We start from the raw sequence: 27,793 nt of genomic DNA on the forward strand, positions 1-27,793 counted from the left end.
ATGACATCTTCCCTCTGAGGTCTTTTGCTTTCCTTATAGCTACTGCAGAAGCCTTGGCACTCTGTGATGTAAACTTCAGACATATGATGGATGCTGTCACGTCGGGGTTGAACAATGTGAAACCAGAACTCTGTCCGTGCTCCTAGGACTCTTGTAAAACGTCTTCCTCTTGCTACTAATAAGATCAGACACCCTGGATATTCCATGGGAAAGTGTCCTGAATGATGGAAAAATCACTGAGATGGCAATAAATCTTAAGAGTCATGACAAACCAAGGACAGTTAGGGCATCTTTGCCTTCCAGCACCATGATCATCTTATTCATTCACTCATTCATTTATTTACTCAACAAATATTTCTTAAACACTGTAGCTGAAGCTGGTGGTGCCTGCTCACATCCTTTGGACCTTATCACTTTGGTGAATGCCAGGCAACTTCTTCTGTCAGTACCTGTGTCTCTTCACCTGAGGGATTTCTCCAAAGCCACTGTGCCATCACTCGCTGACAGATAAAGTGATAGTTAATGTCCTCTGGGAGGATTCCTCCACCAATGACTGATGAGAGTTTACTTATAAATACCCCAGCATCCTCATTCTTGAGGTGGGATGACACTAATGTGCATTTTCTACACCATTCCACCATGTTCCCCCAAGGGAAAAGCAGCAGGGGCCCATGATTTTAGCTAGTGTGAAAACACATCCTTTTATAAGCTGCCTTCCCTGTACACCTCCACACTCCCACCAGAGTTTTCTGCACCTCCCTCCCAAATGAACCACCTCCACTCAAATCCTTGTCTAGAATCTGCTTCTGGGGAATCCACATACCTACTATATACCAGGCACTGTGAAGGGATTTACTGATTGAATAACCACCAGATTATAAGATTTCAGACACAGTGACAGGCTGGTAGGAAGATATTTGATGGATGTTTGAGAATGTATTCTAAAAACTTACTTTGTGGAATTACTGTGAGGTTTAATCTCCCAAAGCACTCAAAATCTGGCCTGGTATACAGTGGAAATGAAATAATTATCAGTTGTTATAGTTATCATTCTTCTGAGCTAAGTCATTGTGTGTCTAACAGTTCCTTGTTAAAATATAAATTCACATTGGGGATTCAGGAGGGCACTTGTCATGATGAGCACAGGGCAATATATGAATGACTATATTGTTGAACCACTATATTGTACATCTGAAACGAATATAGCACTGTATATTGACTTACTGGAATTAAAAACTTAAATGAAAAAAAACAAGTGAGGGGTAAAAAAAGATAAATAAATTCCCATGCAAAGGTGGCACATTGGACTCTTGGCTGCCATCAAGGTTCTAGAAAGAATAGATTTGTCAGAGAAGCTTTAGTCACTTTTCTACACAAAGGCCAAATCATCTTTAAAGGTGGCAGTGAGAGAACAGAGAGCTGACTGACAGGGCAGCAGGGTGGGACAGTCCAATGGGGTCTCCTGTCTGTCAAGGACCAGCCTGAGGCTCTCTCTGAATGGCCTCGGTGGGAGGCACATTCCAGGGCAGGTGAATCCAGGCTTCTCTGAGTGCAAAACCCTCGACAGAAAAAAACAGCAGTGCCAAGATTTGAAGCCAGGTCACTCATTTATTCATTTACCACTTTCATATGTTTGTTCAGCCCATGATTATTTAAACCAGCATTTCAAAGACCATCAGAGGACTCCCAGTGGGAGAACACGTAGTTGTAGACCAACAGTGTGCAAATAAAATACCTCAAGTGCTTTGGTAGAATGTGTGTATGGATCAGAAGTGAGGGAATGGCACCTTCCATCCTGGTCAGGAAGAGAGAGGTCTGGCCTGGTTGTGACAGGCAGCTGACCCTGCAGGTCACAGTATCTCCACATCACTCCATTGCCTCCCAGGTCCTGGGATGTGGACACATCGCTTCATTTCTTTGCACCTCACTTGGGTTCCTCAGCTGTACTGTGGGGGGATCCTGACCCCAAGCTCACAGAGCCCTATGACCGTTGCACTGTTGGTGTGGGGAACAGCTCAGCAGAACATCTGCAGATGCCAATTGCCTTCCATCTCTCCTCCAGCCTGCAAAGAGCAAGATTCAAATAGGCAAACCACTCATCAACAGAAGGACTGACAGTTCTGAGAGTCCCTCCCTGGGCCTGAGGGAGCCCAGATACAGCTATGTGGGGATATCAGCAAGAGAGTATGGAGAGTGAGGGGTGGGCTCTTGAGGCAGATGGCCGGGGTCCAAATCTTGGCTTCATTCATGATCTTGGGCATGTCCCTGAACTCTGAGCTTCTGTTAGTTCACCCAAGCAACACGAGTGATGCTATTAATAGTTCTCATCTCCAAGTGTTGTTATTAAAATGAAATGAGATGATTAAGTGTCTAGCATGTCATAAGCACTCAATAGATGTAGTTATAATTTAGAGGGGATTCCTGGCAGAGGAGAAATCATCCGCCAAGATTCTAACTTATGTATATCTCGATGACCGTGATTCAGCAATCTCTAGGAGGAATGGAATAGGATCTGACTGATCAATCCTTTAGTTTTAGGAAGCTTTGTGTTTTGACTTGCTGGTTGCAGACATTGGCAATGCCCTGCCCATATGCCCTAGACATTGTCCTCCACACTCTCACGGCTATTTACCGACCACACCTGCAACTCTCAGCCCAAAGAGGATGGAGCTTGTTCTGCATTCCTGGCAGACTGAATGTGCCCTCAACCCATAACAAAGGAGAGCTAATGATGAATAAACATACCAGCTTCCTTGCCCTCTTGTTGGGAGGGTGTGACCCTGGGGCATTTGCACAATGAACTCAATAGTCACCAGGAAGGGTTGAGTTCCAGTTGCCCACAGTGGTAGTTAGCTGAACAACACACCCCTTTATTAACTTCTTTCCCTTCTTATTCTCACTCCTTCCCTTCCTTACCAGTATACTCGAGGATCACTTCCTTAGAAAATTCATTGCACTAAAAGCCTTCATTCTGAATCTGTTTTGGGGGGAACCTAAACTGAGACACTCATTGATAGGCACCTTTAATAAGTTCAGCACAGGCCAAATGAAGTGCAAGGTCGTACCTGTGTGCAATCATGACTGTCTAGACAGCCAGCTCAGGTCCAAGCAAATTTTTGCTTGCCTGAATTATTTGGGTTGGCTCGCCCAGGCAGCCCTGGACTCCCTCCAAAATTCTTCCAGCCCCCGCTTCCCTTTAGTTTTAGAGACTTAACCTCTGAAGCTGGCAGGCCTCAGGAACTGCATACAATTCTGTGAAGGGCAAATGTGGGCTGCTCCTATGAACAATCACAGGATAGAAACACAGCTTTTCTCTTGTTCTTAAGCTGGAACATCAAGGCCCTCCCATCTTTTCTGGGCCTAGAGATGAGACTCAAACTGTTTTTTCTCTGTAATAAATGCCATTATCAAAGGTAAGATGTTAACAAACCATGGAATATGCATGGAAGTAGGGCCAAGTTGTCATCATTTGGAAGCCCACTCACAGCAGGCCCATCCTTAATCTGTAATTCCTACCTGGGTTCCCCAGATACACTCATAGCTCTATTCAGCAGAGCTGATGTGATCCATGCATTTACAAGGGTGCCCAGGATCTCGTGAGAAAGCTTCCAGCTAAGCAGATGGGGAACACCAAATCAATCTCAAGTTTAGAAGTGGGAGCCAATCCTGAGGTCAATGCTAGGAGCTTTCTCTGTCTGAAAATCCCTTGGAGAAGAGGGAAGGGGAGAGGAACTGAGCACTCACCATCACAGATTTAGAAATGATTTCAGAAGAGGACAGAAGCCAATGAGAGAGTAAATAACGGTGAGCGTTTTTTGAGGACTTCACATGGGCCAAACATGGAGCTGAGTAAGCACATTATACACATAATTATATTTAGTCTCTCTCTCCCTCTGTCTCTATGTCTCTGTCAGTCTGTCTCTGACCCTGTATCTCTCTCTCTCTCTCTCTCTCTCTCTCTCTCTGTGTCACTCTTTTATTATCCCTCATTTAGGGATGGGGAAATTGAAGTTTGGAGAGATCTTCTGCCCAAGATCACCTGCCTACTAAGTACAGAAGGTGAGATTTGACCCAAGTTTATCTGGCCCCAAATTTGTGTTCTTTCCCATTACACTTAGAGACTTTGGCTCAGAACAACCATGGATTGTGATTTTTCTGGTCTTCCTCGTTACTGTGAATGGTAGTGAATATTTGTGGTATACCCACTATGTGCTAAGCATGATTTTGGAAGATACAAAGGTAAATAAAACATAGCCTACCTCCTTGCTATCACTTTGAGTTTTTCCTTTTGACCCTTTAAACACCACAATTATTCAACAAGTTTCTTTCACAAAGAATCCTAGACTTTGCCCTTCCTCTTGACTTTCCCAGTCACAAGGGATCCAGGTCCTCATCACCTCCCTCCTGGTGGTATCATAGCTTCAGCCTCTTGCCTTCAGTTTTTTGGGGAACCTTTTGAAGCATGACCTTCATAATGTCACAAGAGGCAGGAGCTGGCATCCATTTCTTTCATGATTGCTGAGGCATGTAGGGAGGGAGGCCAGGCCTGGGAAATGAGAGAGAGGCACACAATCAGGACTTTGCCTGCTATTGACTACTGGGTGACATTGGGAAAGGTACTCCTCTCTTATTTTGGGCCTAAGGTCCTAATCTGAAAAATGGAAGAACTGGGGGGTTGGAGGTTTTGGGAAGTGCTTCATGGGCCTCTTCACAGGATTCATTCATTCATTATTTGTTAAACTTCTGCTGTGTGCCAGGCATTATTCAAAGCACCAGGGATAGAGTGGCAAACAAAAGGAGTCAAAGTTCCTATTCTGGCTCAGCTGACTTTCTAATAAGAGAGAAGGCTGATAAACAAGAACTATGTGTCAGATAATGGTAAGTTCTAAGAAAGAAAAATAAACAGGGTAAAGACATGGGGAGATAGTGGCCCCGTGCTAAATAGGCTGGCCAGGGAAGGCCTAAAGATGGGGTAGTAAATAAAAAGTGGTCTCAAGGAAGTAGGGGAGAGAGCCCTGTGGATATTTGGGCAGGAGGCAAAGCCAGTCAAAGGCCTGACGTGGGAGTGAGCTTGACATATTTAAGTAAGCAGAAAGGAGGCCAGTTGGGTTGGGGCAGAGGAGTCAGTTGTAGAAGTGTCAGGAAATGAAGTTAGAGAGTTGGCTGTGTGCAGGTTCATGGATAGCTTGTAAACCTAGGTGGGGCTATCAGATCTGACTTACATTTGGAAGTATGGTGACTAGGTGATAGGACATCAAGCTGGGGAAGTAGGGAGTCCAGTGAGTAGACTCGTATAGAATCCAGGTTCGAGCTGGTGGTGATCTGGACCGGCGTGGGAGCAGTGATAAGAAAACAACTAGAAGTAGAGTAACACTGACAGGGTTTGATGACAGATTCAATAAGGGGTGAGAGAAAAGGAGGCCAAGGCTTGTGGCCTGAGAGGTTGGAAAAATTAATCGCCCAGGGAGAGAGAGGAACAGGTTTGGGAGGGGAGGTAAGGAGTATAGTTCTGAATATGCTGAGTTCAATATCTAGTGGAGATGCCATGTAAGGCATTTGGTTTATGGGTCTAGAGTTCAGAAAACAGTCTGGGCTGGAAATACAAATAAGTGAATCATCAGCAAGGAGATGGTGTTTAAAGTTGTGACACTGAATGGGCTCAAGCAGGGCATGAGTGTTCATAAAGGACAAGGACAGCACCCTGGGTATGTCAGGCTTTAGTAAGAGAAGAGAATGGGGTAAACTCAGTAAGATAGGAGAGCCAGAAAGTGGCATGCTGAAAGCTAGGGAGAGATTTTTTTTTCAAATAAGAGGAAGTGATGAGCTGTGGCCAGGGCTGCTGACAAGGCAAAAGAGAGGAGGACTGACCACTGATTGACCACCAAACTAAGAACTGACCCCTGAATTTGGCAACATGAGGGTGACATTTTATAGGAGTGGTTTCAGTGCCCTGGGTGGTAGTGGAGAAGGCTAGGCATGCAGGGCTCTGGACCCCTTAGTCCCCTCTAACCAGAACTTGTACACACCCATGCACACACAACATCCAGACAAATACAGAGAAAAAAATATATCTTAAAGTAGTTATCTTTGTTTTCTGCTTCAACACTCCTTTGTATGAATCCATGACTTTTTTAATGACTAGTCAAAAGCACCCAAATTGCCTCCTGGAGTATTGAGAATGTAGCAGAAATTAAAAGTAAAAGAAACAGTCAACGTTCAGTTTAGTTTTAGGATGTCAAAGCCCACGCCAGAAATATTAGTTTAGAAAGCCAAAGCCTTTACATTATGAAGCCAACTTTTTATCAGAAGAAAACAAAAGGTTCTTGGTAATCAAGAGATTGATTGGGAGCAGAATGGAGACTTTGTGCAAGAACATGCATTGCAGAGGAAGGAGAAGGTCTCAAAGCTCTAATTCTCCCATCCTCAGGGGATTACCTGAGGGTCAGTTGGACAAGAAGAGGATGGGACACAGCCTTAGAGAACATCTTTAAAGTTTTAGACAAGAGGACCAAACCTTGACTGGAGGTGGAAGTCACATAGAGAGGACCAGAGATCAATATTGAGAGATTGACCAGCACCAAGGACCTTCATGGGGGCCAAGCCATAGGCTGAGAGCATCTGCCTATCATTCATGGGCAATGTGAACCATCATCACATGGAAGAAACCACATGAGCCCTTCTTCCCATTATTGTCTGTGGGGTTCTTCCACCAACCGTCTCACCATTTCTGTTGGATTTTCTAGCTAAAAAGTCCCCTGTCCATGCCCGACGATTTTGCCAAATCCCATCCTTACTTCCCCACATGGGGACTCCATTTTAAAAAACCTATGGCATTCTTAAGGCTCCTGAAACACAGTGTGGGTGAAGAGGGAGTGCCCTAGATCTCCAACAGGACTGTGGAAGTGTAGGTGGGAAATATGCCAGCACTAGTACTTGGATTAGGCTAGACAGTGAGGAGACTCAAACAGTTATATAACCCTTCATTGGGAAAAACTTTCTCCTTTTAAAAATGTTCCAGCCGCAACATGTAAAGGGCTAGAAGTCATCACCTCCAACCTTACAACAAGAAAAAAGTTGAACAAACTGAAGATCAATAACTTTTCTTAGATCCTTCGGAAAGCTGAGGTTGCCAGGGTAACCAACACCTTGAACTAGGGAGATTTCTGAGAGATGCCCTAACAGGGTTTCAACAGGGGACACAAAACAAGGACAGCAGGGAAACCTGAAGCCTGTGGCCCCTACAGCTGCAGTGAACATTAAACACAGCCCCACTTGCTTCCAGATTAACAAGAATCCTCTTACTAAAGGCTTATTTGCCTCAGTTCCCATTACCTTATACAACATATCCAGCTCTCTCCAAAAAATTATAGGTCATGTTAAAGGTAAGGAAAATCACAATCTGAAGAAGTAAGATTCAGAACCAAAGTAAGTATCAGAACCAAATTCAGATACAACACATGTTTTGGAATTATCAGCCAGGGGGTCGAGGCCAACATTAACTGTGATGAGTTATGTTGATAGTATATACCCTTGACATGATGTGATGGGGAAGGCACTTTACTTCCATGGTCTTCCTCCCCCAAACATGCAGCACCAGCCCAATCTGAGAAAACCACCATGTATCACCATCCTGAGGGCCATTCAACAAAACATCTGAACGGTACTCTTCAAAACTTGTCAGGTCACCAAAAACAAGACAAGCATAAGAAACTCTCACAGTCAAGAGGAACATAAGGAAATTTGATTATTAAATGTCAATGTGGTGTAAGGGTGCCTGGGTGTCTCAGTCTGTTGAGTGTTTGACTTCAGCTCAGGTCATGATCTCACCGTTCGTGGGTTTGAGCCTCGTGTTGGGCTCTGTGTTGTCAGCATGGAGCCTGGAGCCTGGAGCCTGCCTCAGATTCTGTGTCTCCCTCTCTCTCTGTCCCTCCCCTGCTCTCTCTCTCTCTCTCTCTCAAAAATAAATTTGCATTAAAATTTTTTTTTTTAAAATGTAATGTTTCCTGGATAGAGTTCTGGAACAGAAAAATGACATTAGATTAAAAGTAAGGAAATCTGAATAAAGGATGAGCTTTAGTTAATAATAGCTTACGAATATTGTTTCATTCATTGTGTCATAGGTACCATACTGATATAAGATGTAAAAATAGGGAGACCTGGGTGTAGGGTATATGGGAACTCTCTGCATTAGCTTTGTGATTTTCCCAGAAATCTAAAATTGTTCTAAAAGTAAGGATTATTGAAAGAAAAAAAAATGTATGGCAATGCCTGGGCTAATGATCACTGAGGTATCTTTAGCTTTAAAAAACCATGTTGTTTGAGGGCACCTGGGTGGCTCAGTCAGTTAAGCATCTGACTGCTGCTTTAGGCTCAGGTCATGATCTCAAGGTTTGATTGGTGGGATCTGGCCCTATGTCAGGCTCTGTGCTAACAGCATGGAGTCTGCTTGGGATTATCTCTCTCCCTTTCTCTCTGTCCCTCCCCTGCTCTTGCTCTCTCTCTCTCAAAATAAATAAACATTAAAAAACACAAAACTATGTTGTTTTGTTTTGCCTGTCATATCTAGAGAACCCAGAGGTGCAACTCATCTTGGTCCACCATAAAGAACCCCTGGATATAAAAGGATTGCTGAATCCAAGCAATGGTGCCAGAAATTCAAAGGCTGTCAAAGTTGAATTTCAAAAGACAGAGATTGTGGTGGTTAAGAACACAGCTCTTACTATTTATTATCTGAGTGACCTTGGACAAGTTATTTAATCTCTCCAGGCCCCCAGTTTTCTCATCTGTTAAACAGAGATAAAAATAAAAGTACCTAACTCATAAGATTAGTAACAGGATTAAATGAATTAGTGTTTGTACCTCGCTTACAACAGTGTCTGGGACTATCTACATCTATGTACTCTCCATATGCATATTAAATAAATAAAAGCAATTATTTGAAATTAGCAACTATGTGGAAGCAGTAGAATCTGTGTTGGTTTATCTACTGTTTTTCCATTAAAAAGTAAACAAAGAAAACAACAACAAATGCCCATCATTTTCATGAGCATTTATTTAATACCAGTTGAGCAAATTTTATTGTTTGGCACTGTGCTAGCCACTTCACATGCATTAAATGCATTTATTCGTTTATAGTATGCAATATTTGATACTTTCTTGTCTTTTTTTTTTTTTTAACAACCAGAAATGTCTGTCCAGCTCATACTGAAACTACCTGGGCTTCCCCCCTGAACCTGGACTATTCTGAAATGCCCACCTTTCCCTGGTACGACTGATTTTGGAGATAAGCAATGAGTTCACAAAAGGAAAACACGTTTTCAGGCTCATTCTGTTGAAAACTAGCAGGGGCACTTTTTGAAAAAGCTCATTTCCAGGCTTCTCTGTCTTTCTCTATTTCTTTGAATCCCCTTTGCCTGTCGCATCCCAGGAATGAGGTGTCATACCCGGGGAAGTTGCTGGATTACATTCTGATGATGTGTGGGCTCAGGAAGTTGGAAGTAAAGAGGCAGGCAGGACTGACTCTGGCATCACTTCCTAACAAGTCTGTTGGCTACAGTTGTTTTCCTGACCATGAGCCTCAGCTGAGCCTCTTCCATTCTCATGTCCCAGTTTATTTTTCTAAACCAAAGTCTTCGTCTTAGTGTCTGGAAAGCAACTTGGATGTTCAAGGCGACTAAAGCTATCCAGAGGAAAAAATTAAAAAGTCACCATCAGGTAATGAGGCCAGACTATTGGGTGTCTCATATCCTGGCTCCAAATGCAGATGCCAAAGAAGACTTCAGAATGGATTTCAACAATGGCAGCATTGTTGGAATAAGTGACGCTTACCCTTGGTGACTTAGAGGCCAACACCTATTTGGATGTGTGAGATCTTGTATTTTAAAAAATCAGTCTCATAATGTGCTGTCTTACCTGATAGTTCCAATATGGCTGACACGGGAAGTTGAGAGGACCGCCATAACAACATTTCAGTTCATTCCCTATCACACTGTTACTTCCCTTCCTAGGTCTGGCTCAGCAAATAGTCCCAGATCCTAACAAATCCTATTCTATTTGAGGGAGTAACACTGCTATTTTTAGTGAATGTAAGGGGCTGTATTAATGGCAAAGTCCACTTGATTCTACCTTCTAATTGCTATCGTATCTGCCCCGTCTACAGCCATTTTAACAGCCCCTGTCTCAGGCTCTGCACATATTTTTCCCTTGCTAATATAATCCCTTATTGGTCTCTCTGTGTTTGGTCTTACTGTCCCCAACCAATCCATTTCACACGTTGCTTCCAAAGTGAGATTTTAAAGATACATCAGAAACATACACTGACATTTTACTTATGTAATTAATATTCCTTGCTGCCTTTCAAGGTGTTTGAAGATATTGACATTGGCAGGTCTTTGTTTGCTGAGTGAGGTGATAGGAATGGAAGCATGGGAATCATGCTCTATTGTTCTTCATGAGTTAGAAAGAAATAGTGAGATGGAGGAAGAGGGGAGACTGATTCCTGAATAAAGACCTAGGGTCTGAAAAATGAAGGGTTTTGCAGGGGAAGGGTCCAGAGAGGTAGGAACCCTGCTGGCAGCCAAGGGAGGGATTAGGGAGAATAGGGATTTGGGGGAGGGGGGTTCAGTGCACCTTGAAATGTGAATCCCGCTACAGTCTCCCCCATGAAACTTTTAGTTTCCGTGGAGATGTAGAAATCTCCACATGTACAAATGTAGAGAAAATCTACATTTCTCACTCATGTTTTGTGGAGGAGATTGTTTGGGGGGAGTGTGTGGAAGCACTGAGTCATGCTACAAGAATGGCATTTAGCAAACAAAAACCATGGCAGGATGCAGAGTTAGGCAATCGCATAAGGCACAAATCCAATCTCCCTGCCTCTCTGATGAAGTCTTTTATGGATCCCCATCCCCCAGGGGGTGATCATGGGGGCCTGGGACACTTCAGCATGGAACACAAGATCCTTTCTGATCTGGTGTCCACATACCTGTCCAACTGTATCTTTTAAGCACCAATTCACACACACACACACACACACACACACACACACACACACACACACCCTTTACATCCCAGATTACTGAAGTGTAATTTTAGCAAAGATTGCCTTGATAATATATGATATTTCACCTTGCCTAGGCAGTTCTTCCCCTGCCCATGTTTGGCCAAAAAATGCCTCCTCTCTTCTCTGAAGCACACTGAGGAGCTCCCTCCTCTGGGCTCCCACTTTGCTGTGAAGATAAACACTTTTATTATATTATCACACTGTTTTGTAGTTGCATATTTGCATACCTGTTTCTCTGATATAACCATAATCTTCTTAGAGCCAGGTTTAGTCTTCCCTCTGTAAAGTATTTCTAGCATATAAAAAGGGCCAGACATTTAGTCTGATGTTTGATAAATATGCTTACCTTTTGTTGCCTTTAAGTGTTCCACAGAGAAGCTACTAAAATAATTAGCTGGTCAGAGAGAAAGAAAAATTCTTGTCGGTTCTCTAAAAACTTGTCCAACATCTGTCATGTTTCTCATTATGAAGCCTACCACTTTGGTGGTCCTCAATAAACCATGACTCCCAGCATTTAAGTCAGCCTTTCTAATATTGACTGTGCTTTGCCATATGAATAGCTTTGGCTAATACAAAATTGGCAAGCATTGTGCAAGAGTGGTTGCTTGATAAGTCCTTGCACATTGGGTTTGTCAACTTGGAATGGTCTTTCTTGGAGCCAAGGTACCATAATAAGAGGAAGATCAAGTGTTCATGTGGAGAGACCCATGTGGATAAGAACTGAAGCCTCTGGATGATTGTCCCAGCTGAGCACCCAGTCAGTGACCACCACTGACTTCTAACCATGTCAATGAGGACATTTACAACTTCCAGCCCTATCAGAACCCCAGCCATGACCACCTGATGCAGAAGAACCATGTAGTCAATCTGAAGAATTGTGAGAAGTAAGTAACTGCTGTTGCTTTAAGACACTAAATTTTCAATGCTGGACATTTTATATAATTGGAACTATTATGATGTAGTCTTTTGTGACCCACTTCATTCATGCTGTAGTGTGTTTTCAAAGTTTATTCATGCTGTAGCATGTATCATTTCCTTTTAGGACTGAATAGTACTCCACTGTATGGATATACCACATTTTGTTTCTCCATCCATCAGTAGGTGGACATTTGTGTTGTCTCTACCTTTTCACTATCATGAATCATGTTGGTATAAATAATTGTGTTTAAGTTTTTGTATTTACATGTGTTTTTATTTCCCTTGGGTGTATGGAGATATACCTAGGAGTGGACAGGCTGGGTCAAATGGTAACTCTGCCTTTAACTCTTCAAGGAACTGCCAGACTCTTTTCCAAAGTGGCTGTCACATTCACATTCCCACGAGCCACACCACCCTCTTTTTACAGATTCTCATGTAGAAAAATGAGGATGGAATTCTGTAATGGTCCTACACTTAAAGAGCCATTAAAGAAGATCTGACAGTAAAAACTGAACTACAGCAATTGAAAATAGCAGGAGAAAGAGAAACCATCCTTATACAATTGGTAGAAAGAAAGGTCAGAAAGGTCAGTGTGAAAATAATCCCAGGCAGCAGAAAAGTAAATTATAATAATTACTGAAGAAAGGATTTTAGGACGTGAACAGTAGATTATACATGGTAATTCTTACCAGTTTCAGGGAGAAGCCAGACTGCAGTGGGTGACAGGTAAACAGTGTGTAGGCAGAACAGTTTTGAAATTCATCTGTGGCAAAAAGGACAAAGAAGAAATCCCCCATCCTTAGGATAGAGGGGACTTGAGCTTGTCTGTAGAGACAAGGGTCTGAAGTGATTGAGAAGTGGATACAGGCAGTAAGATAGCGATGCACTGCTTTGGAAAATCCTAGGAAGACATAGCTTCAGACAGAAGGGAAACCTCGTTCTCTGTGGCCAGGGATGGAAAGAGACATGGGTGGGTACAGATGACAGTGACTTGGGGACATGTTCAGGTCTGATGATCTCTTGTAGAGTTTTCTGTGTTGGCAGGCACACAAGTCCCAAGAAGATACTAGGACACAAACCATTTTTCCTTTCCTCTTTCTCCTCTCCCCATCCCCAGAAAGCTGTCTGTGGGAGGAAGTCAAGCCCTTGGCAGGCTTGCCCTCACACCCCTCAGAGCAGTTTTCAATGCAAATGATAAAAAGACACTGAGGGGCATTCATGTCTTTTAGCCTACTTTACCATTCAAGGAAGCTTTACGTCTTGAGCAAATGCATAGAGTTTGAAATGAGTTGTTTTGTGTTTTCTGGAATTTGGGGTATTCACCATCGTATTCATAGAAGGTCGATTTACAGAGGCTGCCAGTAAATGCAGATTCCTGGGCTATAAGACATCAGCTCAGATGATTCCTTTGAATTGCCATGAATCATGCTCATTCCTTAGTATATTTATTATACATTACATTTTTTCCTTCATAGTCTGAGAAAGCCTTCCTAATTGAAAAACCAGGAAATAGTTCATTGTTTCTTAAAAGCGGAAGGGATAGCACTTACTTACAGTAAGTCTCTGCCTTTCTAGTCAATAGTACTGACTTATAAAGCCTGCTGGGGCTTTCCTTCCAGGGAAAGGAAAAACCCTTCTACATGTACTAGCTGCACACTTACCACAGCCTCTGGCTGATATCAGAAGCATTTCAATAAAATCCAGCACGGAAACGCAGGTTTTGTTACGCTGGCTCCAACTGATAATCAGCGGCAAGAGTTGGACAATCTCAGGAAAAAATGACCAGCAAGACTACATGTGGTCTCAAATTCTGGGGGTGGTGAGGGGCGGGGAAGCCTGTGTTTTCAAGTAAAATGGGAATCTTTTCTGTGGAACCTTGGGACACCTCCTGGGCCCCAGCAAGTCCCCAGCCCCAGCAAGTACCACTTCCGGGCAGCTGGAGGAACTGCTTACACTGGGCAGTGTCTTACTTCTGCAGAGAACAATGGCTTATCCCAGGGGCCATTCTTGTCCCCAGTGTGGTCCCAGCCCTCCAGGGACATGAAAATGGACCCTTGTATGAATGACTTTCCCTCAGGGTCTACAGCCCTTTGGCGGGGGAGGTTTCCAAGGATAGTTGCATTAGTTGCATCCGAGGATGCTTTTGCTATGTTGCTTTGTTTTGTTTTAATCACAACTGGTGGGGGAGGCAGGACAGGTGTTTTTACCTGGGGTTCAGGGAGGTTAAGGGGTCTTTCCTAAAGTCACATAAAAAGCTTGGGTGGGAGAAAGATGGCTCCAAGTGTCTTGGCGACATTGTCTGGAAATTTCCCATCAGGACATACCTAGTAGGTGGAGTTTAAAAGCCGGTAGCCCCATTGTGTGTGTGTGTGTGTGTGTGTGTGTGTGTATGCACACACACACATTTGATGATAAAGGACTAACAGAATAGCTTGAGTTTCTGTGTGGCTAGAGGGGATTTCATTTGAAAGACACATCTAACAAGGTTAACCTATAACACAGATGTTGACTTTTGAGACTCTTATTCTTCAGCCTTCTGGAGTTACCCTGTCCTGTGATATTTAAAGAAAAACTGTTTGTACATCCACCTGACAAACAGTGGAAACCCCATCATGCCTCTCCCACCCCTCACGCCCACAGGGATTCTCCAGGTACTTAACGATTTTCCTGGTGACTTCAGGATTTTACTGAGTTCCCAGTCTCTTACCAGTGCCTCCCTGCACAGCTCTCCTTTTCTAACCTTCGTTTTTGGCCCTTTCCCTTGAGTTTTTAAAAAATCCCAGGATATCCTGCATAGGACAGTTTATGTGAGTATTTGAGGGTGATGCCCAAGAGCCAGGAGCTGGAAGGACTACATTGCCGGAAACCAGGTAAAAGTGAACAGTGATTTTCAAAGTTTTCTGGCCAATGTAGTCATGCCGGTCTGAATGACTCTGTGTGAGTAGAAAGAAAGCCTATCTTCCTTGAGACCTTCATTACTGTCTGCTGAGAAACTGCTGTAATAACTAACAGGTTGATATCTTGCCTTGGAGTTGTGTAACCCACAGTAGATTCAGCTGGAAGCAATGGTCATTCCTGCCATTGGGAGCCTCTCACTGGCCACCACTCCTTCCGAGGGCCCAGTCCCTCCACACCTTCTGCCTGTTCTCTCTTTCCCCAACCCCATCTCCTCCTTTAAGCTCCCTCAGGCCCCTTCGATTCTAGTTACTTCATGCTCTTCCTTCTGAGATGCCTTGCAGAAGTTTATAATTCTTACTTTATTATGTACTAGCAGCAATACAATCTTATCTTCTTTGAATATTTGATTTTCTACTTCTCTCTCCTGCCCAGCCCACCCCTGGCCCAAGGGTTACCCTTCTTAACTGAAATGGCCCATTGTGGTATTTTGCCATTAATTCCCTGAGGATTTCTGTTTCCAGCTTTTTACATTAACTTTCTTTCCCCACTTTTTCACATGGTTAAAAAAACAAAACAAAACAGGACTTGATGGGTTTATTACAATCCTCAGTGCACCTCTTAACTCTTCTTTAAAAATCTTCAAATGGGGTACCTGGGTGGCTCAGGATGTTGAGCGTCTGACTTTGGCTCAGGTATGATCTCATGGTTCACAAGTTCGAGCCCTGCACTGGGCTCTGCACTGAGGGTGTGGAGCCTGCTTGGGATTCTCTCTCTCTCTCTCTCTCTCTCTGCCCCTCCCCCCACTTGTGCACACTCTCTCTCTCAAAATAAATTAAAAAGCTTAAAAAAGTCTTCATATTATGGCATGTAGTGGATGCCTACTAAATATTTGCCAATGGAATGTTTATGATGGAATGTATAATGCTATGTAGTTTTGTTTTTTAGGATATATTAGGTGTGACCTAATATCAGTTCTTGGCATACCTTTGAGTGGATGCTCGAAAGATGTTTGTTAAGTGAACATCTTCCAACAAAATAACCTGTTTTCTGCCTAATCCAGTGCAATCTGTTGGGCTGACCACCATGATGTTAAATAAAAATATTGGAGTATAGGGTCATCTTAGGGTCACCTTAGTTTTCTAGTTATCATGGTTGATTAATTCATTCATGGGACAAAATTATTTAGAATGAAAACAACTATATAGCATGATAATCCCTTCTATAGATACACCACAACTTAAAAGTCATTTTAAGAACATTATTTTGGGGGCACATGGGTGGCTCAGTCATTTAAGCGCCTGACTGTTGATTTCAGCTCAGGTCATGACCTCATGGTTCATGAAATCGGGCCCCGCGTGAGGCTCTGTGCTGACAGTGTAGAGCCTGCTTGGGATTCTCTCTCTCCCTCTTTCTCTCTGCCCCTCTTCTCTCAAAACAAACAAACAAACAAAATAAGAACATTGTTTTCAAGTCTTCTCCTCAGAACCCTTTGAAGTAGATCGTAGCTGTCCCCTTCTCCCCCGACTCCATTTTGCAGATGAGGAAACTAAGACCCAGGGAGATTTAAGCAACTTGGTTAGGCTCACATATCTAACACCTGATGAATCAAGAACTTGAACATAAGTCTGCTAATGCCAAATCTTCAACATTTTATGCTATATTACAGCTTCCCTGATTCGGAAGCAGAATACCATAACTGCAAAGTTTTCTTTCCAGTGTAGATGTTTAAAAAATATGTTCTTTTGCAAAAGCATAAAACACATTGCTCAATACCAATATAAGTCTTCAGTCTAGAGTTCAGACCATCAAGTGCACAGCACAGCACACTTTGAAAGAGGCCTCATAAAAACACAAAGTTGGAATTGTCTCTAAGGACCTTAGCTAAGTAGACTGAATCTAGTGGGGAAAATAAAATCTTTTCCCAGAGTTTCATGGGAGTGGAAACTGGAAGATTGAGAGCTTGTGAGAAATAACAGATACTTTAAAAAATGCTTGATTCGAAACAAAAGAATGGCGGAAGAGTTTTAAAAAACAAAAATAAAAATGGTATAACATTTGGAATATTTTTAGAATTATATAATTTTAGGGCTGAAAGGGACCAGAAAGAACATCTAAAACTCCCCGTTTCAGGGTGCCTGGTTGGTTCAGTCAGTTGAATGTCTGACTCTGGGTTTTAGCTCAGGTCATGATCTCAAGGTCATGGGATTGAGCCCCATGTTGGGCTCTGCACTGAGCATGAGGTCTGCTTAAGATTCCCTCTCTTTTCCCCTTTGCCCTTTTCTCTCGCCTCTGTGCCCCTACTCGCACTCTCTCTATCTCCCAAAAAATAAATAAAAATAGAACTCCCTTTCTTTGACAAAAAGTAGTGATATTTTGAATCACAACCAGTATCAGCTACATAATTTGTGGGGCCCAATGCAAAATAAAAATGTGGACCCCCTTGTTCAGAAATGATTAAGAACTTCAAGATGGCAACCACAGATCATTTAGTCAAGTGTGAGACCCTCCTAAATGTGGGGCCCTGTGTGACTACTCTACAGGTCACACACCTGTGAAGCCAGCCCTTGTCACAGTATTTTTAATACCAATATTTTACATTTATATGGCACTTTATAGTTTACATAGTCTTTTCACAGATATCTATTTTCAGTTCCACAAGAGCTCAGTGGAGTACAATGTCCATTGCTTTAATTTTAAAATGCTTCCTCTCAAAAAACAAAAGAAAACAAAAGCCATTTCGTCTCAGAAATGAATTTACTGGGGCACCTGGGTGGCTCAGTTGGTTAAGCATCTGAATTTGGCTCAGATCATGATCTCGTGGTTCGTGGGTTCAAGTCCCACATTAGGCTCTGTGCTGACATCTCAGAGCCTGGAGTCTGCTTCATATTCTGTGTCTCCCTCTCTCTCTGCCCCTCCCTGCTTGCACTCTGTATCTCTCTCTCTCTCAAAAAGAAATAAAAACATTAAAAAAAATTAAAAAAAAAAGAAATGAATTTACCAACCATGACATTCTGATCAACTGAAATGATATTAGACCTCTTGTACCACTTATGTTTCATAGTATGGTGAAGTTAGCAGCTTATACTATTTTAAATAGGAAGCAGTTAATTTGCTCATGGAGAATCAGTCATTCAGCAAACTCTTTAGCACTTACTGTGAGCTGGGAGCCCTTTACTAAGCATTTCAGGTACTTAATGTGAACTTCACAGAAATGAATATATTTCCGATGTGCTGCAGAGCATGCTGAGAATCTGAGAGGTCAAGTTAGATGTTCAAGGTCACAAATTAGTGAATGAAATAATTGGGCTTTGAATATTAGTTGTTAGACTGTTCTGTGATGCTGTTTTTTCCCAATGTATTTATTTACATTCAAGTTAGTTAACATACTGTGTAGTATTGGCTTCAGGAGTAGAATTTAGTAATTCGTCACTTACATACAACACCCAATGCTCATCCCAACAAGTGCCCTCCTTAGTACCCATTGCTCATCTGGCCCGCCCCCCTCCCCTCCAGCAACCCCAGTTTGTTCTCTGTATTGAAGAATCTCTTATGGTTTGCCTCCCTCTCTGTTTTTATCTTATTTTTCCTTCCCTTCCCCCATGTTCATCTGTTGTGTTTCTTAAATTCCATGTATGAGTAAAATCATATGATATTTGTCTTTATCTGCCTAACTTATTTCACTTAGCATAATACACACTAGTTCCATCCACTTTGTTGAAGATAGCAAGATTCCATTCTTTATGATTGCCAAGCAGTATTCCATTGTATATATATATATATATATATATATATATATATATATATATACCACATCTTCTTTATCCATTCTTCAGTTGATGGACATTTGGGCTCTTTCTGTAATTTGGCTATTGTTGATAGTGCTGCTATAAACATTGGGGTGCATGTCCCCCTCAAACCAGCATTTTTGTAACCTTTGGATAAATACCTTGTACTACAATTGCTGGGCCCTAGGGTAGCTCTATCTTTTAAGTTTTTGAGGAACCTCCACACTGTTTTCCAGAGTGGCTGTAACAGTTTGCATTCCCACCAACAATGTAAAAAGGGTTCCCCTTTCTCCACAGCCTCCCCAACATCTGCTGTTTCCTGAGTTGTTAATTTTAGCCATTCTGACAGGTGTGAGATGGTATCTCATTGTGATGCTCCTTTAAAAGTACTGAGGTCAGTAAAATGAGATACAAATGTAAATTTCAAATTGTTTGCCATGGAATCTAAAAGCAAGTCACAGAGTAAATCACTGTTCTCCTTTTTCAACCTCTTTTGTCTCTCTCCTTCTTCTTCTACTTCAGTTTCCACAGTGGAAAGCACAGAAGTATAAAGAGGAAAGTTTCATATATTTTAGAAGATTGCCTAGTAAATAAATTAAAAGTAAATTAATTGACCTGAACCCTGTCCTCTAGGCAGAGCGCTGATTCGTTACTTAATATGCAGGAGCTTTTCCACACTTTTGAGCTGCCTCCCAAGTTGCACACAGCTCTGTGATGGTTTTGGCCAATGAACTACAAACAAATGACATGTGTCATTTCCGGGCTGAGGTAGTGAAAATCTTCTTCTTGAGTCTTTGGTTCTCTCTTCCCCTGCTCAGTCATCCTGGAAGCCATGTGTGGAGATATTGGAATCACAAGACAGAAGCATATTGGCTCCCTGAATCATCACTTGGAAGGGAGTTTCCTGGAGAGCCATGGGTCTTACAGTGGACTTTTTGCGAGCAAAATAAATTTTCATGTGAAAGTCCCTGGGCTCTGGGAGTTCACTACCTTAGCATAAGCTAGTAGGACTCTGACTGATATATAATATTCCTCTCCTTCTGGCTTAGTTCCCCTTCCCTCTTTTTGACCCTTAGGATCCATAATTAACATATATAAAGGCGGTCAAAATTCCTCCTCAAGCTGCTTTTTGTTTTACTGGAAACTTCTGACAGCTGGCCAGTTTCTGCTCTTTTCAAAGATTGAGGCCTCAAGCCATCTGATTTTACATGAAAAACAGGCATGACCCAAAAGGTTGAAGGATTTGAGAGCATCCATGAGTCAGAGGTTTCAATGGTTTTTAGGTTTTTATAAAATGAGTAAATTTAGGAAAAAAGTGGCTAAATGCTGAAATGATAAGCAGAGAATTGTCTATCTTCCTAGCCTGCGTACTTGTTTTCAGGGAAATGTTGAAAGGGAAAATGTATTCGCTTGTTTTCTTCAGCCAGGGATGGTACAGGAGAAACAGAATCCCCAGGCATGACCATAAATCTTACGTTTAAATAGCGATATGAAACAATTAGTTTTGGAAACAAGATCATATGAGATGTGCCCACGATCTAAGTACTGAGATTGTTTTATATACGAAATGTAAAGGGCATGGATTTTCCTCAGGGAAGTGGTCAGCTTGGACCAAAGAAATTTTTCCAGAAAGTTAGCATGGATATGATGCCTGCTCCCATTGCTTGTTCTGTATGAAAACTGTAGCATGTTTTGAGTGGGAAGCACAGGCTTTAGAATCAGAAGCAGTGCCTATTGCTAGCAACGTCCCTCAGAGGAAGCCAGCTGTCGACTGAAGGTCATAACAGTGTCTACCTCACAAGGGGATTGCGAGAAGTTAATGAGATAGTGAGTGGAAAGCTCTCTACCATGCACAGAGGGAATGCCCACTAACCACTAGCTATGATTCTGGAAGGTTCTGAGGACTGGAAATTCTTTGTCTAATGAGGATGACTTGAATTTTTGGAGACAACAAGTTGCCATCTGGAGTCAAAGCTGGTGAAAAAAACAGAACCAGCCATCGAACTCACAAAACTTGAGGCAACGTGAGCCAACAAGAATGTTTTCCTCACATGTGGGTTAATTCCATGGTGTCGAGGTGGCTGGAAGGGAGACGATCTGTACGGCATCTGAATTAGTCCTGGGAAAACAGCTTCTAACAGGAGGGAAGGTATTTAAGGCAGAAATAGAAGCAGAGCAAACGTAGGGGCACCTGGGCGGCTCAGCTGGTTAAGTAACCGACTTCAGCTCAGGTCATGATCTCACGGTCCATGAGTTCGAGCCCCGCATCAGGCTCTGTGCTGACAGCTCAGAGCCTGGAGCCTGCTTCTGATGCTGTGACTCCCTCTCTCTCTGCCCCTCCCCCACTCATGCTCTGTCTCTGTCTCTCAAAAAAAAAATGTTAAAAATTAAAAAATAAAAAAGCAGGCAAATGTGAGCACAGATCACACTAGGGATAGGCTGTAAACTAGTCTGGTGGGAACAAAGGGAAGGTGAGGCCAGAGATTTGGCTTGCAGCTATCTTACCTAACAGTTTGAATGTGGCAGTGAAATATTTTTACTTGATTCATTTGGTGGGGGGGAGCCCCTAAAAGTGTCAGAGTGAGGGGGTTAAGGGCTGGACTGAATGGGAAGGAGATGGGTGGGGAAGGTAGCAAATGGAGGACCCCTAAAATAACACGGGGGAGGAGGAGGTAAGCTGTCCTGAAATTGGGGCGATGGCAGTAAAAGAGAAAGGATTTGAGATGGAATGTTCATGACTTGGGAACAAAGAGAAAGGAGTGTAACATGATCACCTCGTTGGGGGCCTGGTGCCTGGGACCATGTCGGTGCCATTTACCCAAACTAGATAGCCAGAAGAAGGGCCTGGAATTGGGAAGTGGGGGGGAAGGGAGTTTTGGCCACACGTTCACCTCAGGATCATGGTGCATTTGTGTGGATGTGTCCCAGGGTAACTGCAGTATGAAAAATGTCCCTTGTTTGACAAGATGTCATAGTCCGACTTGGCGGGGTGGGGCGGGGGCAGGAATGGAGTCTGCGTGTGACTTGCTGCTTTAATGCCAAGCTGAAATGAACTTTGGACGTATTCTTGCACTAGCAATTACTTTGGGCCATGAAAGCTTTGCGATCTTGTAGCCACTAGTCATTTGTGGGCACAGTTGGCCACGTGCCCCTTCCCTGGCAAGGAGAGATGAAACAGATCTTTATAGTACCAGTTGGACACACAATTACTAATAATTATAATTTGCACAGACATCAAGTATCCAAGTAAGAAAATTTACCTACAGGAGGACTAGGGGAAATCGGCTGGAAACTTGGCCCAGGAAAGAAAGAAAATAGAAAAGTAAGAGCTACAAATAGGAGGCTATAATTTGACTTCTAAAAGAAGAGGGAAACATGGGAGTGAATCAATAATTATTGAGTTCCTTTTGTGTCCCAGAGTTAAGTGCTGGAAGCACTAAGATGAATAGGACACATCCCTCAGCCCTCAGTCTAGAGGGAGACAAGTCTACCTTCAGAATGCCATAGGAAAGTATGCTGAGTTTTGTAGTAGAAGGGAACACATTTTCTTTGGATGCACCCCCACTTAAAATGGGGGCATGAGGGATGGGAGTCCATTTTTAGGTGAAAAAATTGAGATTCCAGGAAAGTTAAATGAGTTGCCTAAAGCCACATAGTGTGATTATTAAGGCTGCATTGATTACAAGCGACAGAAACCACATTCAAAGTAGTTCAAGGGTTAAAGAAAAAAACCCAAACTCTAGTGGCTTATGTGATGAAAAAATACACATGAGGGTGCAGGGGTTGATCTGACACTTTTCCTGGATCTGGGGTCCTATCCGTGCCCTGTCTTTGACTCTGCTTTGTTCCGTGTGGCTTCCCGTTCAGAAAGCCTCCCATCCATGGGGAGGGAAGATGGCTCTCAGAAGCCAAAGGCCATGGTCCTTCCAGCTTATAGTCCACATTGACCTCCAGAAGCATTTTGATTGGCCCTGCTTGGCCACCTTGGTTCAATCACTGAGTCAAGTGAAGTTGCACGCTCTGATCATATGCCATACACTGTGGTGTGGTTGATGGTGCCGCTCGATTGACATCTCAACCAGAATCATCTTCAGCAGGGAGGGACATTTCCATGATGAAATATATGGGTGCCATCCCCAAAGGAAGGGGACAGACACAATCCATGTCCATTGTGCACATGTTAGGAAGATGCAGAGGTGAGCTGGAAGCCCAGGCTGCATTCCAAAGTCTGTGTCTTTCCATCATCCAAAGCACTCCTGCTCCTGATGAATGAGAGCAGGAAGAAGGTCAGGTGACAGGGCAACTGGAAGGGAAGGCAGAAATCATTTGGGGAGGCCACACCAAAGAAGAAATGGGAAGAGGAAGCAGGAGAAGTGGGCTGGTGAGATACTGTGGGAAAAAAGAAAGCAAGGATTAAGGGGATGAAAAGGACCAGGGAGCCTTTCAGGGCCCTCAACCCCCTCCTCTGGAATCCCTTCCCAAAGCTGCTGCTATTTTTCAGAAAGCTTTTTCCCTCCTCCCTTGTTAAGAAGCTGAGAACCAAGTGCCCCATTAATCTTTCAGAGGCCACTTTGGCTTCTCAGCGGCAGAGATGCACACATTGGCTTGGCTGCCTCAAGTTCATTCTCCTTTCCAGAGGCAATGAGACTTGCCAGAGTCTCTTCATACTTGTTAGGTCTGCAGGGACCAACAGCTGTTACCATGGTGGCTTGGTTTCTACTGGGGAGATAATTGTCAGCCCTGTCATTTGCCCAGGCTCTCCAAGGCCATATTCCTTTTTCTCAGACCTGAGTGTAGCGAGAGGAACTCAGAAGTCAAAAATAAACCCAGACCTTGATTTGCCACCAGCTCAGTAGGCAGCTGCGATGTGCCTTCTCCAATGTGGTGTGTGGTCAGGGACCCAGGAAATTCTTTCTCCTAGCAGTTGGGGCGGAATAGAAAAAAAAATAGACACACGTGCTAAAGAACAGCATGACACAACAGTGGTGCAACCAGATTTTTTTCAAAAAACTTAAATATCACAAAAGAGACTGTTTTGTATACTGAGTGTCTTCCATGAACCAGGTCCCATGTTGGGTGGTGAAGACACAGGGCTGAACCAGATATGGAGGGTTAGGAGGGGGATATTTTCTCTTGTTCTAGGTGTCTCCTCCATGTGGAGAGAGTACAGCTGGGATGAAGTGGTTGCTGTTTCTCCAACCTTTCACCCCCTCTTCCCTGGAGAGACTGAGGGCCAGGCCATCAGTCAATTTGCAAGGGGTTGAACAGTACACTTGCAAAGAGTAAAATGAGACATATTTGTCTCGAGTCCGCCATTTGGGTTCTTTGGAGTCACATTCCAACCGCAAAGCCTACTCTTACGAACTGAATTGTGCCCCCAGCCCCCAAATTCATGTGTCAAAGTCCTAGCTCCCAGTACCTCAGAATGTGACTATTTGGAGATAGGACCTTTAAAGAGGCAACTAAGTTGAAGTGTGATCTTTGGTAGTCGGCCCTAATCCAATATGACTGGTGTATTTACAGGAAGAGGCGATCAGGACATGAACACACACAGAGGGAAGACAGTGTCAAAACACAGGCAAGAGAAGACAGCCATCTACAAGCCAAGGAGAGAAGCTTCAGAAGAAACCAATCCTGCTGACACCTTGGTCTTGGGCTTCTGGCCTCCAGAACCGTGAGGAATGTAATATCGGGTTCTTGACGCCACAGTCTGTGGTATTTGCTCCAGCAGTCCTCCCAAACATGCATCCAGAAAAAACTGTGAGACTAGGCTGAGTCGGTGTCCCCCTCCACCAGCACATGCTTTGTGGGGAAGTTCGCTCAGTCTAGTGTTCTCTGGGTTAAATTAATAATAAAGCTAAGAGTTTGGCCTCCATCTGCTTTTCCTGTTGTCTTTTTTCACATTTTGTTCAGATGTTGGCTGAAGTAGGCACGCTTTTTATTGGCTTTCCTTAAAAACTTCAGCTTGGACAATGGTGCTCAGGATAAGCCAAATTCTGCTGTGGTACCAAGTAACATTAGATCTCAATGGCCTAACGAAACAATAAATTATCCCTTGCTCACAATCTGTTATCAGCCTGCCAAGGTGGACCTTGGATTCTACATGCCCAATACAGCTGTGGAGGGAGACTACTCATCGTAGTCACTCAGCTACCCAGAGCCCCATCTCATTACTGAGATCCATGGTCTCTGTAATGGGAGTGAACAAACATGGTGAATTGCACACTGGCTCTTAAGTGTCCATCTAGAAAAGACACACATCCAATCATATTTCACTGCCCAACACAAGTCATTTTATCATGGCTAACAATGGAAAGGGGTGGAAAAGTATAATTCTATCCCATTCCAAAAGGAGGCGATCTGGGAATATTTGTGAACAGCCCTAATAACCACCATATGGATCATTGTTACTACCCCTGAGGAGGTTATAGTTTAGAGAAGGATGAGGAATTGCTCCCAGATTGGCATTCTTCTCTTTTTCTTTTTTTAAAAAACATTTTTTGAATGTTTATTTATTTATTTTGAGAGAGAGAGATATAGAGAGTGAGCAGGAGAGGGGCAGAGAGAGAAGGAGACAGAGAAGAGCCCAGTGTGGGGCTCGAATCCACAAACCACGAGATCACGACCTGAACTGAAACCAAGAGTCAGACGCTTAACCGACCGAGCCACCCAGGTGCCCCCCAGATTGACATTCTTGTTTGAAGAAATTGACCTACTGCAGTATGTGCATGACCCACTTGAAGGTCCTCAGATGAGACCAAAGTTACTTCCCTCAGAAGTGAGGCCTTACAATGGAGAACTATAGCCATAGTTCTGCTCATTCAATGAATACTTGTTAAGCACCTATTAACAGGCCAGGCACAGGCACCATCCTGAACCTTGCAGAATTTGAGGGATCCCTGACCTCCCACCTGCTAAATGCCAGTAGGATTCCCCCAATCACTGTGAAGACAAAATACCTCCACAGACTTCCAGTCTAAAGCAGGGCGCGATTATGGCAGAAGCGGCCTTTTTTGTTAACTTTTTGTAATAGAAAAAAAAAGAAACATGCTATTTTTGGGGCAAAGCATTCATTTTACAGCAGGTTTGGTGGTCGTGGGGAAGTGTTTGGGGCAAAGAAAAGTAATAGGTTTCCATCTTGATGCTCCAAAAATGAGTCATGGGATGATCATCATAGCTGTAGGAACTTCAGAGAACGTTTAGGTCTTTTATTTCACAGGCAGACAAAGATTTGGGACCGGGTTACTGTGAAATTTAGTTTTGTTTTTTTCTTTAATCAGGACTTCAGATAGGGAAAGAAAAAGGAATCCTCTCTTCCTCACTACCCAGATCACAGCGCCCTCCTTCCAACACCTCCTACCTTCATGACTCCTACACGCCATCTGCCTGACCATGACTTTGGACTTGGGTGGGTGGGGCAGCAGGTAGGGAGGGGGAACAGAAGATTAAGAGGCAATGGGGAGAGAGAAGAGAGAACACTTGGAGAGCAGGTGGCTCCCCTCTAGATGTGGGGAAGGGGAATTCAAGTCACAAAATAGTAGACTGGGCCTCTGGCCGAGGCTCACACCAACACAAGTCAGGGAGAAAAAAGAAAAAAACCACGTGGTGATCGCTGCTGAGAGGGAGCTCTGATATGTAAATACCAAGCAGTATCATTGTTGCTGCTCGTATTTATAGCCAAGTTTCTAAAACTAGCTACCTAAGGGGTCAGCAGAACTCTCTGAGAAGGAAGGCAGGAAATTGACTTGTAAGCGTCATCAAAACTTGGTTGGTTTCCTCTTCCTCTTTCAGACTGACAACATGGTTTTAAAAAGGATGAGAAAGCACTTAGTTCGTCCTGCCGGTTAGTTACTCCAGATGTGAGATCACCTGCTTCAAGATTTCAGCTGAGGCTTGCAAATTTGTTTCATCTAAGTCCTTAAGCTACTTTCAAGCCTTGGTCCCTGAAGCAAAATTGAAGGTTATAAAAATAACCCCCTGGTACGGCTCCCAGGCTCAAAGGCGCCCTGCCGGCCTCGGCTACTCTCATGGTTAGAACTGCTTTCACTTTGGGGCCGCCCCAGAGTTTTCAGAAATGACCGGGAGGCCCTGAGGGACACAGAGCTCCATTAGGAGCATTTTGTTTCATCTCCCTGAGCAGCTCACCGGGATGTGGAGGGATCATGGGAAGGGCCTGTGGGACGGTTGCCAATGGCACTAGGACGCAGGGAGTCGATTCATAAGTCAGTGCCTTCCTGTGTGAGAATATTCTGCAGCCCACCTCCACGTAGACCAGCCTGCGGCTGAGCGGAGGGGAGGAAACCACTGACCCTCTGCCACTCTCTGCAAGCAGGCACACGTGTGCAGCTTTGGAAGGAAGTCAAGTGGATGTTCCCATGTTCCTCGGGGTGACAAATGTTAATACTCCACGTGCAGCTATAACCAGCAAATACGTCAAGAGGTGTGTGTGTGTGAAACGGCAGAGAGAACTCATTTTATCTGAGGACACTTCGTTCCAACTTTGGGCTACCTTTGTTCCTGTGCCAAAATGGATTGTCTGGGACCCCAAAGCACCAGCTGGTGCAGGTTCCTTCATTTCCTTTGGTCTAGGAAGCAGAGGACAGAGGACTGGATACCTGCCATCCATTGCGAATTTTCTGACAGCCCTCGGCGAGACAGACTATCCTTATCGTTTATCTCTAATGCCGCAACAATGGGGAGAAAGAGAAAATCAGTCTTTATCAGATGGAAGCAGTTGGTCTTCGACTGGAGCAGCTAGTTCCCAACACCTTCCCCGGGAGTACTGCCAGTTTCCCAAGTTCAGAAGCAGTATGGCATTGTGCTCCCAACACAGAGATGAACTTGAATTCCGGTTTGGCCGCTTAATAGCCGCACGGCCTTGGGGAGGTGACTTCAGACTTTCTTGAGCACCTGAAAATGGGAATAAGGACTCCTACTTACTTGACAGAGTTACCGTGGGATAACAGAAAATCGTGTTCATGTAACACTTCGCCCTGGATCCCATAAAAGGTTTTGCTACTAGTGCCTTCACTCGTAAATCACTGTGCCTTCGTGACCATGTGGGGACCTGAGCCACAGTTCTGAGGCCGAGGTTTGGGAGGCAGAGTGGGTTTCGGGGCTTGGGTGGGAC

The 27,793-nt window shown here is 43.6% G+C and overlaps 1 protein-coding gene across 2 annotated transcripts in view; it reads left to right on the forward strand.

The window, feature by feature from the left end:
* Positions 1-24,527, forward strand: part of LOC144616792 (uncharacterized) — a 163,224-nt gene extending 138,697 nt beyond the window's left edge. For both annotated transcript variants that reach the window (XR_013556538.2, XM_078449161.2), the window contains one exon: positions 24,187-24,527. Coding sequence is in view for 1 of the 2 variants with exons in the window: in XM_078449161.2 (XP_078305287.1) it covers positions 24,187-24,207 (21 nt within the window). In the remaining variant the exon portion in view is untranslated. The remainder of the gene's footprint in view (positions 1-24,186) is intronic.
* Positions 24,528-27,793: the final 3,266 nt, after the last annotated feature.

Source organism: Panthera onca, chromosome B4 (genome assembly GCF_046562875.1).
Source record: "Panthera onca isolate mPanOnc1 chromosome B4, mPanOnc1 haplotype 2, whole genome shotgun sequence".
NCBI classification, from domain to species: Eukaryota; Metazoa; Chordata; class Mammalia; order Carnivora; family Felidae; genus Panthera; species Panthera onca.